The sequence below is a fragment of the Caretta caretta genome, chromosome 3 (assembly GCF_965140235.1).
Source record: "Caretta caretta isolate rCarCar2 chromosome 3, rCarCar1.hap1, whole genome shotgun sequence".
Classification (NCBI taxonomy): Eukaryota; Metazoa; Chordata; order Testudines; family Cheloniidae; genus Caretta; species Caretta caretta.
In genome coordinates this window covers 208,172,458-208,184,558 of record NC_134208.1, presented here as the reverse complement: position 1 = coordinate 208,184,558, position 12,101 = coordinate 208,172,458, and the positions used below count along the sequence as shown (strand labels likewise).

Here is a 12,101-nt window from a genome sequence, read left to right as displayed (position 1 = left end):
AGCAAGGCATCGTCTTTTTGCAGGCCTGCAAATAATTTAGGAGTCAGCCTCTCCCTGTCCTTGAAGCTGTTTATCTGGGACTCTTTTTCATTAAGCTACTTACTTTGCTCCACAGTGTTTGTACTCAAGTGGGCTGCACAGTTCTGAATTTCAGTTACCTCTGCCTGAAGGGTGCCTCTGGACCGGACTTTGTCCTGTAGCTGCAAGAGCAAGTTCTTCTTTTCTTGTTGTTCATCGCTCCTATGCTGGGTGTTGTTTCTTCTACTCTGGCTGCTCCGGTGGAGTGACTCACTGGAATAACAGAAATCTTTTCCTGATCCCTTCACGTTTGAGATGAGTTGTCCCTCCTCCTCACAAGCATTCTGAATGTCCGTAGGGTCTCTCGAGTGAGTGCTGCAGAGCCGTAACGGGGCAGACGTGGAGCGCTGCTAATCCAGTCCCCCTTCACTTTTTTCTGTTGAAAATTGATCATAGTCTGAGGAGAATCCAAAAATAAATGGTTGCTGCTCCCCTGTGCTGCCACTCGCCCTGCTGGTGCTGCCCTCAGTCTTCATGTCTGCACTGCAATTAAAACCCACAGCTGACCCATGCCAGCTGACTCCGGCTCGTGAGGCTCAGGTGAAGGGCTATTTAACTGCAGGGTAGACAGTTGAAGTCAGGCTGGAGCTCGGGCTCTGGAACCCCGCTAGGGCCACACCTGCCTTTGTGTGCACGAACAAGGGAGGAGAAGGTGCCAGGAGCCTCTCCTGACCTCTGCACTCCCAGGAACAACAGGAGCGGCACAGAGTCCGTGCTACTGTGGGGTAGAGAGGAGGTGGGGGCCATTTTCTACTTGTCTAGCCAATCTGGAGTGGAAGGCATGCTGCACCCTCTGAGCCTGGTGGAGTTCTGCAGCTCCAGTCAGAAACAAGGCTGTTGCTTCAGGCCCTGGGTTAGCACACTTTCCAGGGCTACAAAGCATCCTTCTGCAAAAACGTACAATTCTAATGTAAAAAAAAAATCCGCATCATCTTCTGCAGAACACACAGTCCTGAGTTACCCACGGGGATGTGACCTGAAGCTTACATAATTAGAAGGCATTTGTGATGCCCGCATTTAAAATGAGTGATTAGCATGTGACTGTCCCATTCTGGGAACCATCAGGCTACCATTGCATTCATCTCTCTTTTTTCTACAGTCCCAACTCAGACAAGTACCACCACTGAAGGAGCTTTTACCTAGCCTTGGGTAAGTTTAAAATGTCCTGAGCTTCGGGTCTAGAATTGTTTTAGTAATGGCATTTTTCATGCTAGTGGGAAAAGCTAGTGGCATGTGTTTATTAGGTGTTGGATTTACAGCACATAAGCAGGTAGTTAGGTATTTTCTAAGAGCAAAAACCATTCCTCAGTTGTTGGATTCACTGCAATTATTTCTGGCTAATTTCTTTTCTTGCCTGTGCAGTGTCCCAGATTGTCAAACAAACTTTTAAGGATTTGTATCTAAATTATCAGAGTAAGGGTAAAGAGAGCTAACAGTCCATGCCATTTAGCAGCAAAACTGAGATCTGAATTGGAAGACATGCTCATTTGAAATATATGTATGTAGATAAAATTAGAATTAGTCAGACTCTGGGGGTAAAATGATACAGGAAATCATTTGTTTTTTACCCTCCGAGGAAATGTATGCTCTTTATGGGCACTGGATAGCTAATAGAACAATCAGTTGTGAAATGGGAACTATGCAAGTAAGGTTGTGGATAGATTCTGACACAACATATTTGTTAACTAGATTTGTTAAAGAAGGCAACGCACTGAAGATCCCTTGGGGAGCAAAGAGAAAAAAATGATTACCAACAAAAATGGATAACTAGCTTTCCTTTGTATTTAGTACAGTGAATTCATGATTTCAGAAACTGAATGTGACCAAAAGCCAAATGAATAGAAGCCATGCAGCCAGCATATTAGGTCTAGCTTGGGTTAAAACTTTATCACTAACTTATTGATGCTCATGCATTGTCGTCTCTTTTTTAAATAACTGATCATTTCCCCAATCTGTGCCATCCTGAGCTGCATGCTGCATATTGGTAGAAAGGCAAGCACACCATTGCTGCAGAAGCTGTGGTTCATAAAAGAGAGTGGGGGTTATGCACCCTCTTCCCGGCTCCAGATCCATTCACAGAGGGAGTATTTCATGCATAGATCCCCTCCTTTCGGTGTTGTCTCTTCCACAGCACTTTCTCCCTCCATGGACAGTTCAGGGATCCACAAGAGCATAGGGCGAGTTGGGATCACAGGAAAATTCCTATCCTTCCCTCTGTCTCAATGCCCCACATTCGATCGGCTGAGAAGTCGATGCAGACTCCTGCTGCATTAACTTTCGAACAATGACTCCTCTGTTGTGGGGAGGAGGGGAAGCTTCAGGGGGAGTCACTAGTGGAGGAGGCCACAGCAGTGCAGCACCACTGGAAATTGGCGGGGTGAGAGGCCAAGGCTGCCAGAGCTGGGGCAGGACGGACACTGCTGCAGATGGCTTTGGTTCCTGGGATCTCTGCTGATTTGGGGGGATGTGTTGATTTGAGGGGAAGAACCCTGTTCTTTCCCCAGGGAGGAGGGAAAATGCCACTTCTTTCCCCAGTGGAATGATGTGGCAAAACTCAGTGAGAGGAACCTGATTTTAGCTCCCTTTCTGGGGCCTTCCTGAGGGGTGTCTGCAGGAGGAGGCGAGCGTCCCTCAGTGACAGCTGCAGCCAAAGGGCTGCAAAGCATTAGGCAGAAAAAGCCTTCCTAGCCTAATTTCTTGCTCTCCCTAAACTGTCCCTTTGCTACATCAGGTTTGTCATGGTGGGTCCCTGTGGTACCTGGGCTGGGATGTTCTGGAGAGGCCCCATCACTGGGCTCTCTGAGCAGCACCTGGCAAGTGTGGCAAAATAGGAAGAACAAGCTCAGTCTCTGCCTTCCTTGTCAGTTTGTAGGAGAAGCAGCTTGATCGGCCAATTGTGTGAGTGAGAGAAAGCATGATGGTGACTGGGGGGAAACTCAGCTGCAGAGATGAGCTCTGCATTTTGTTGTGAAGCCGGCCCATTCCATGGTCGTCATCATCTCTTCTGGTAGCAAGTCCCATGGTCCAGCTCCAGCTCCTGGGAACGTTTTGAGCACCATGCTGGGTTCAGGGTTAGGGTTAGGGTCACCTATTGGCTGGCAGTTGCATTGTTCCAGTTGAATGCCGCTGAGGTGAGAGGCTCTCTCAGGCAGTCGGGGCCAAGGGCCAATCCCATGGAGGGCTTTGGTTATGGGTGGAGAAGTTGCACTGTGCTCACTATATATTGGGGAGCCGGTATTACTGCGCTGGGATGATGGGCAGATGGGTTGCTGCGTTTTGCACCAGTTAGACCTTTTCCTAGCTCTGATCGATGTGTTACAATAATCTAACCTGGAGGCTGGAACTCTGCAAACCACTATCTCCAGGTCAGCATCTTGTAGAATGAGGTGCAGTCTTCTGGCCAGTTGGAGATGGAATCGGGTGTTTTGTTTCTCCAGGGCAAAGCAGTCTCCCAGTCAGGAGGCTCTGGCTGGGAGTTGTTCCCTCAGTCACTGGTCCTTCTGCCAGACAGAGCAGGCCTATTGCTTGCAGAGCATGCGTGGAAAGCCAGATCCCCAACTGACCTCTCCTTTTGCTTGTATCCCATGGTCTGGGGAGATATCTTAGGTCTCAATGTGCCTTTACTCCTCAGTAAAGTATCTTTCGGCCTATGTGTGGTCACCCCAAGTTCTCCCAGGGATATTTACCGATGCTCCGGTTGCCATTGCATATGGCAGTGGCTCTCAACCTTTCCAGATGACTGTACCCTTTTCAGGAGTCTGATTTGTCTTTCATAACCCCAAATTCTAGCTCACTCAGGAGCACCAGAATGGGGAGGTCTTGTTTCCCCCCACCCCCCAGACTTTTAGAAAGAATATGTCGCCCCTGACCTCACTTAAAAAGTACTTGCTTACAAAATCTGACAAAAATACAAGTGTCACAACACACTATTACTGAAAAAATGCTGACTTTCTCATTTTTACTGTTGCCAGCACCCAGTGCCGAGAGGCTGAACAACAGCTTGAGTTGGTTCGTTACCCGGTATGCTACACCCAATAATCACAATGGGGTGGAGAAGCAGAAAAGTTTATTTGAAGCTTCAAAAAGGTACAGGGAGATTTGAATCTCAAATCCTGTACAACAGAGCAGGAAGTTACACAGGCTTTTATACATCCTTTTTCCCAGCATACTTATCCAATAGCAAGCTGCTCCAAGTATCCATATAGCCAGCCAATCCAGTTCCCAGCTAGTTCCCTGATTCTCTGTATCATTTGTTAAACTATACATAAAGCTGCTTTATTCAGCATTGTTCTTCCATATCTCCCCTGTTTGGCCTTGCTTAGTTTCAGGCAGTCTGACTCTGCAACATACTGTTGCAGATTCTCAGCATAACTGCTGTGTGTGCCTCCAGGCGGGGGGACCAAGGACACTTGGGCCTAGCACGCAGAGCTGCTGCGAGTGCCTCCAGGCGGGGGGGGGGGGGCAAGGACACCGGGGCCTAGTGCGAGGGGGCTTCATCGACACTCGTGGTCTTACATCCCCTCGAGTTACCTAGTGGCCATGCTCCAGTGTTCCCAACATTACCATAGAATTATAAAATAAATCAACTGGAATATAAATATTGTCCTTACATTTCAGTGTATAGTATATAGCGCAGTGTAAACAAGTCATTGTCTGTATGAAATTTTAGTTTGTACTGACTTCCCTTAGTGCTTTTTATGGAGCCTGCTTTAAAACTAGGCAAATACCGAGATGAGTTGATGTACCCCCTGGAATCTCCCTGCATACCCCCAGGGAGATGCGTACCCCTAGTTGAGAACCACTGGCATATGGCACATGGCCTAAATCCTGTCCCAACGGTCCCCAGCACTCTGAACTCTGCACGGGGATCCATTCTGTGGCTACACAAGAGGCACAAGAAACAGTCACCAAATGAGACTATTAAACTGAATCCAATCGATCAGTGCTTTTAATATTTAACTTCATTAGGAGCAGCATCCCTCAAAGTCCACAGGCCCTCCCTGTGTGGTACACTGTCCTCCTGACTGCTGGGAGGGGCTCCCATCTCCTCACATTCAGGCTTCTGGGAAGAAGAGACATGCTGGGTGACTCATATCCAAAGAGCGTGATACAGATCAGCTCTCTCTCTCTTTTTTTTTTTTTTTTGGGTGGGGGGTCCGAAAGACTGTGGGGGCAGTCCTCAGTAGCATCAACTTCCTAGTCTGCAGGGGGCCAATGAGGTAGTCTGGGATTTGGAATGACCCGATCCCTCTGGTGAAACCCTGGGGTGCTTTACCAAGGAGAAGATTGTGCTCCAAGGGGACTGTAAAGGGGTGGAGAGAAATGCTTGTGCTGTCTGTGCGGGAGTGAGCTGGAAAGGTAGTCATGCTCTTTGCGCCTGATTTTCAGGGGTGCTGCACACTGACAGCACCCAGTAACCTCAAGGAGAGCTACAGGTGTCCATCGCCTCTGAAAGTCAGGGGGGCTGGACAGCATTGAGCAGCGGTGAGACCAGTCATAAACCCTGTATAATGAGCATCTCTTGAGTGAATAACTCAGCCCATAGACAGGCTTATGGAGTGTTCAGCAGACAAATGTCAGTAGAATGCGGAGAGGGAGACATGCTTCTTTGCACTGCCGCTCATGTGCTTTAATCAGTGCATTTCCGTAAGTACTCATCAAATGCTTCAGAACAAGGTTGTTTTGCCTCAGAGTTTAACAAGCCACGAGGCCTCTCTCCTTGGCTAGGAAAGAGTCTAAAGGGGGTAAGCAGATGGAAACCTACCCACCCACCTCTTCTCTGCCAGCACCTGGTCCTGAGAACATGGCGTTTATGAAAGACTAAAGGGAGAGGGGTTCTGTGCTGTCACCATGTCTCTGTAGCCCCTCCTGGGACATGAGAGTTCAACTTGTTCTCTCTCTCCTTCAGTGTTTGCTCTGAATGTCTGCCTCAAGATACTCTAGCTCAATAACCCCCTTATACTTGTTCTGAAAACAGGGCTTGGATCATCCAACTCCTCATTGAACTCACACGCTAGTTATTCCAAAGTGAACAATAAAAGCCCTCTGAAGTGAGGCCAGAGGCAGAACTCCCCAGGGAGGACGAGCAGCAAAGCACAGCCATGGATTCAAACAAACAAGAAGGTAAAGTGCACTCTTTGATAGAGGTTAACTAAAAAACAAAGCCCTCTCCAGCAAGAGAAATCACTCCTTTGGAAAACACAACCCAGCTCTGTAAAAGAGACCTTTCGGAAAGAGAGATTTTCAAAAGCTCTCAGCACTGCTCTAATGCTGCTCCTTCTGTAGCCATTGGTAAATCTACAGTTGACTTCAGACCAGCACTGAGGCCCAGATCCCTCAGAGTTATTTAGGCACCTAATTTCCATTTATTTCAATAGGAGTTAAGACAGGAATGAGGGTTCTGTGTTGTTTTCTGCTGGGATGAGTATGTCATTGTGGGGTTGGTAAATGGACAAGGTCCCATCTCATTGTGGGCTGGAATACAAACTGACTTCAAGTCTCATCGGCCAGTTAAGTAGAGTTGGGCTGGGTCAGTACTTCTATAGGAAGCCTCCCAGGAAAATCTGGCTTCTACAAGAAGTGGAGGTGGGGCTCAGTGGGCTCTTTCCAGTACCAATGCCTTGGCGTGATGCTGCAGGAATTAACATCTTTCAGCAGAGATGTAAAATCAGAGTCATGGATATTAAAACTCCCATGGGTCTTTTCATAAAACTTGGGGATTTGGCCCTGCTGTCTCAGCTAAATTCTAGCTCATGTCATTCCAGGCTGCTTCCCTAAATTCCCGTCCAATTTGAATGGGGTAAACCTTGTGTGGGTTACCGGCACTATATTCTATCTCCATTGGCTGTATTTGAAGGAAAGGGATATTGTAGTGATTCCAATGAGCTACTGTATACCAATGTTTGATAGGAATCCAGCAGAACTAACAGGGATAAAGGCAAAAAGGAGATCTACCTGGATCCTGCTAATTTTTTAACTAGTACCTGGATCCAACCAATTTTTGTCCAATGCTCACCCCTCCCCACTTCCAATTCCAGTGTCTAAATAGAGAACAAGTATAGCTGCTCATAATGCACCAAAAACATCTGGACCCTGACACATAGATGGGGTAAGATCCAAGTTACCCGGGAAAGAATTTTCTGTAGTATCTGGCTGATGAATCTTGCCCATATGCTCAGGGTTTAGCTGATCGCCATATTTGGGGTCGGGAAGGAATTTTCCTCCAGGGCAGATTGGAAGGCCCTGGAGGTTTTTCGCCTTCCTCTGTAGCATGGGGCACGGGTCACTTGCTGGAGGATTCTCTGCTCCTTGAGGTCTTCAAACTACAATTTGAGGACTTCAATAGCACAGATATAGATGTGAGGTCTTTTTTAGGAGTGGTGGGTGAAATTCTGTGGCCTGCATTGTGCAGGAGGTCAGACTAGATGATCATAATGGTCCCTTCTGGCCTAAATATCTATGAATCTATGAATCTATGAAACCTAAATACCTTTGAGGATTTGTGCCCGAGTGCTTTGGAAAATCCCACTCATTTCATCTAGAAACCAAAAATGTTTTACTCTAATCTGGGGGGTGTGGGGGGAGGAAGGAGGGTAGGGGGTAGAACTATCCATTACCTTGTCAAATTATTAAAAAGTAAAAGCTAATAACAAATGTAGAACATTTTAAAAAGTATTTCAATACAGAAATTAGGAGTTCAAAGGAGATCTATAAGGGCTTTGTATCGGTCACATTCTTTGTATTGCAGATATTTTCAGTTTGAGAATCTGACAATGAATTGTGAATTGCTCACCTGGGGAGAAGCTGATTTTATTAATGAAAGCATTTTATATCACATATGTCTTAGGCCCCAGTTCTAGAAGATACTTAAGCACATGCCTAACTTTAAGCACGGGCTGCTTAAAATATAGCATGTGCTAAGGTCCTTGCAGAATTTGGACCTGATTCATTCATTACTTATACCAAGAACATAAGAACAGCCATACTGGGTCAGACCAAAGGTCCATCTAGCCCAGTACCCTGTCTACCGACAGTGGCCAATGCCAGGTGCCCCAGAGAGAGTGAACCTAACAGGTAACGATCTAGTGATCTCTCTCCTGCCATCCATCTGGCAAACAGAGGCTAGGGACACCATTCCTTACCCATCCTGGCTAATAGCCATTAATGGACTTAACCTTCATACCTACCAATATGCTGTTAAAACCCTGTTGGGATGGGGTGGAATGGAAACAGATAACAGTGTGTTTTGGAAAAGTTGGGGTTAGATCATACAGTTCTTTCACATGCAAATCTGTATATTTCAGTTCTGTGCACAGATACATGCAAGGATAGGTCTTTATTCCATAACTTTGAAATTTAGAACAGAACCCATTTAAATGATTTGTTTTTAGTTTATTTGACACACATCATATTTAGAGTGAAAACCCGTGCCAAAGCAGTACTATAGCATCATGGCCTACAGGGACACCCCGCTGTTGGAGATGAAGTCTTTCCCAAGAGACATAAGGTCCTGAGCCCTTGACGATCTCAAGTCAATTTTCACAAGAGGGTTGATGTTAATCTTAGTGTTCTGTGACCAAATTCCAATTTATGCCCCAATCCTGCAATCACTTCAGTATATACTTAGTTTTATGAGTAGTTCCTTGAAGTCAACAGGACTTCTCTGGTACGTACAGGTTAGCACATGCTTAAGTGGTTGCAGATTCAGTACTTCAGCTTTCACTGGCCTGCCTGAATTGTTCTTGCAGCTTCGTTTGGCTGCAGTGTTCTTCACTTTCCATCCTAAACTGTTGTGTGATATTGCTGTATGCTGTGGAGGAACTGCTGCTCGCCACCTCAGAGGTGGCTGCATTTCTGTGTTGGTGAAGTAACTGCTGAAGCTGAAGGCTTCAGATCTTTTAGGATGACAGGTAGAAAAAGCATGAGAAAAAGCTAAAGTATTTAAGTATATATTAATTCAGCTGTTGTATTAGTGTGTAAGTTTGAGCAATGGACAAGAGCCAGGCTTTGGTCTTACAGTCTTTGACCTTTCTCAGAAAGGGTCAAATTCTGATGGTGCAAAAGGATTTCAGAGGAAGGGCATAAATGAGAGCAGAGTACATTTGTATTTTCTTCTCCAGAGTATGGGCTGTATATCCACAAGTAATTAAGCATGGGAACAATGCTTAAATTAAGCATGGGAACAATGGGGTTAATTTTTTAAATTAGTTTTACTAAATTAGGTCTGTGCACCTCGGTCCCATGCATTACAGCCAGCTGAAATGGAAATTTACTCCAGAATGCCTTCAATTAATTGATATCCCCCCCAGACTGCTGAGATTCATTTGGTGTCACAGCAGAAAATGAGAAGGTAGCTCAAGAATCTAACGTCCCCCAGCTCTGTGTTAGCATGTTATGCCCTGGACCTGGTGCGTGAGGCAAATTTCAGCTGGATACCCACTGACCTTAAAGAGGAGCTCTGCTCCGAACAGTGCAAAGGTTGTAGGGCGGGAGCCCTTCCCCATCTGCCCCTGCTCAGCAGCAGGCTACAGAATCTGGTGTAGAGTCAGCACTTAATAGAAGTGATCCTGATCCACACCCACTGAAGCCAATGGAAAGACCCCCACTGACTTTGGTGGGCTTTCCCACGTGTAACAAACTAGCATGAGAAGATACTCCAAAGGGGGCAGAGGAGGAGGGGAGCCATGGCCCTTCCTCTCTCATGTCTGCACTGCCCTGAGGAACTGGGCAGGAGCTCAGGAGCAACAGTGCTGCCTTCACACACACCTGAACACTTCCCCTCTGGAAATAATTCTGCCTCCCTGATCTTGCCAGGGGGGTGCATCTCTGAATCACCTTTTCCTTGGGGCACGGTGCCAGAGAATCACCCTCGAGCCCTTCATATTAAGACATCAAAGAAGTGACCAAGTCTTTCCCCATTAGCTCATCAACTCCTGGATCCAGCATTCCTAAATACAAAACCACTGGATTCAAAGAGGAGTTCACTACCCGGATTATGTCATCAGAGGGGTTCCAATTGCAGCTGAGCCCTCTCCCTCTTATTCACACTCCTGGCTCCTCTCTGCTAGATCCATCAGTGCCTATATTACTTAATAATAATTGCATTTGCCTTTGAGCTCCCATCTTAATTTTCCCATTGTCTGTTTTAAGATATATTCATTAAAATAAATCTGCGCTGTTGCCTGATTTTAGGGGATTATTATTATTGTTTATATAATATGGTTATAGGCTCACCAATTAATCTGATTAGATGATAATACGGTTCTTGTCTCAGAGTCAGGCTACACAGAGTTTTGGAAGTACCCTGGGGATGTATGACAAAGACACTCACTCTGAGAACAGAAATACAGTCTTAAAGACTTTTATTGACATAAAGGGAAAAGTAATCAATCAGAATTACAGAATAATAATAATAATACTGTTCTAGAGGTACATTTGATATCATTTACTATAAAGCTTCTTAGATTAATATACTCACACTCTTCCTAGATAACCTGGTGGTAAGAGACAAAGGATCAGCCTTTCCTCTGGCATGCCAAAGAGTCCGATGCTCCAGGTTCCTCAATTCTTGAGTGGAAGATGAAGAATTTAAGAGAAGGTAGAGACCTAGAAAGCTATAGAAAGACCCAAGAGAAACTAACTTAAAACCTGACTAAAATTAACTAACTAAACATGGTGATTTGCCTCTTATAGAGCCTGAGCACTGTATGCTCACCTTCCATATCCAAACTTCATTTCCTCACCCACATAATGTTAGGGTACACTTACTCTATGTAAGTCCCAGGAGCGCCACACTGAGATTGCTCAAACTGCAAAGAATGGGGCAGACAATCCCTAAATTGGTGGTTATTCCAATACTTTGATTCACCCAGCCAGCAATAAAACTGCTTCTACAATACCTTACTGGTTACCCACAAGCCAGAATACAGTTCCTTTAAAACAACCCAGCCTTGGGCTTCCACCCAGATAGCCAAATATGATGAGGATTACTGAAAAGCTTGTTTATCATATAAAATAGTTCTACCAATCCCAAAGGATCAGACACATTACCCTCCAGGTTAATGAATTTCAGATCTTACCCAAATATACGCTTACAGCCAATTCTTATTAACTAAACTAAAATTTATTAAAAAATAAAAGAAAGTTTATTGGATAAATGATCATTATACATACAGAGATGAATAAATTTCTTAGGTCAGTTTCATAGTAGAGATGGTGAGCTTTAGAGTTGCAAAGAGTTCTTTCAGAATGAGTCTATGGGTTCAGTCCAATGTTTAATATCAGAGTGCTCCAGAATGGAAGTCAGGCTTCCCCTGATGAAGCGTAAGCCAATTTGAGATGAAAGGATCAGGTCCCAAGAGACTTTTACACAGTTCCCAGAGAAGCCTCTTGACAGCATGTAGTCCTTGGGTGAACAATGGGCAATCATCCTAGCTTTGAAGTACTATTTCCTAAGCATCACCGGTAATTAGCTACATGGATTAACATAAGGCAATTGCCTATTTCCCACCATTTTCAGGTGATTTACCACAAACTTCAAAGAGAAGTTAAGACAGTGATATCCCTACATTTACAGTTCATTTAAATCTTTTGATCTCTGAATTAACAGAATACAGTGATAGACAGGAACTGTTTGGTTACATTGTCAACTTCTAAAAATATATATGTAAACACACAAAAATTATCTACTAATGTGTCTCTAAAGGCTGAATCTGGGTCAATTAGCCTGCTAACTGTGTAACCCTTTCTGGCCCTGTGTCACATGGCATATTTATATGTATTAATGACAATTAGTTCATCCGCACATCTGTTATTTCTGGCCTGAACTGGTTTGGTGGTTGTTATTGCCATGTTCTTTGTGGTATACCTGTTAAGTTAAGTTTATAGAGGGCAATCAGTTGGCCACTTATCTATGCCAAAGGTAAAAAGCATAAGTATGCTAACTTGCTTCAGCTCATCATACAGGACGTGGCCTGTAGGTTCCTCATTTTACTGCCAAAATACTCTAATACAAATCTATAAAC

The 12,101-nt window shown here is 45.0% G+C and overlaps 1 protein-coding gene across 4 annotated transcripts in view; it reads left to right on the top strand.

Moving 5' to 3' along the window:
• The first annotated feature begins 1,091 nt into the window (after positions 1 to 1,091).
• Positions 1,092 to 12,101, top strand: part of ARHGEF33 (Rho guanine nucleotide exchange factor 33) — a 51,828-nt gene continuing 40,818 nt past the window's right edge. For all 4 annotated transcript variants that reach the window (XM_075127282.1, XM_075127281.1, XM_075127280.1 and 1 more), the window contains exons 1-2: positions 1,092 to 1,227; positions 6,056 to 6,201. Coding sequence is in view for 2 of the 4 variants with exons in the window: in XM_075127280.1 (XP_074983381.1) it covers positions 6,180 to 6,201 (22 nt within the window). In the remaining 2 variants the exon portion in view is untranslated. The remainder of the gene's footprint in view (positions 1,228 to 6,055; positions 6,202 to 12,101) is intronic.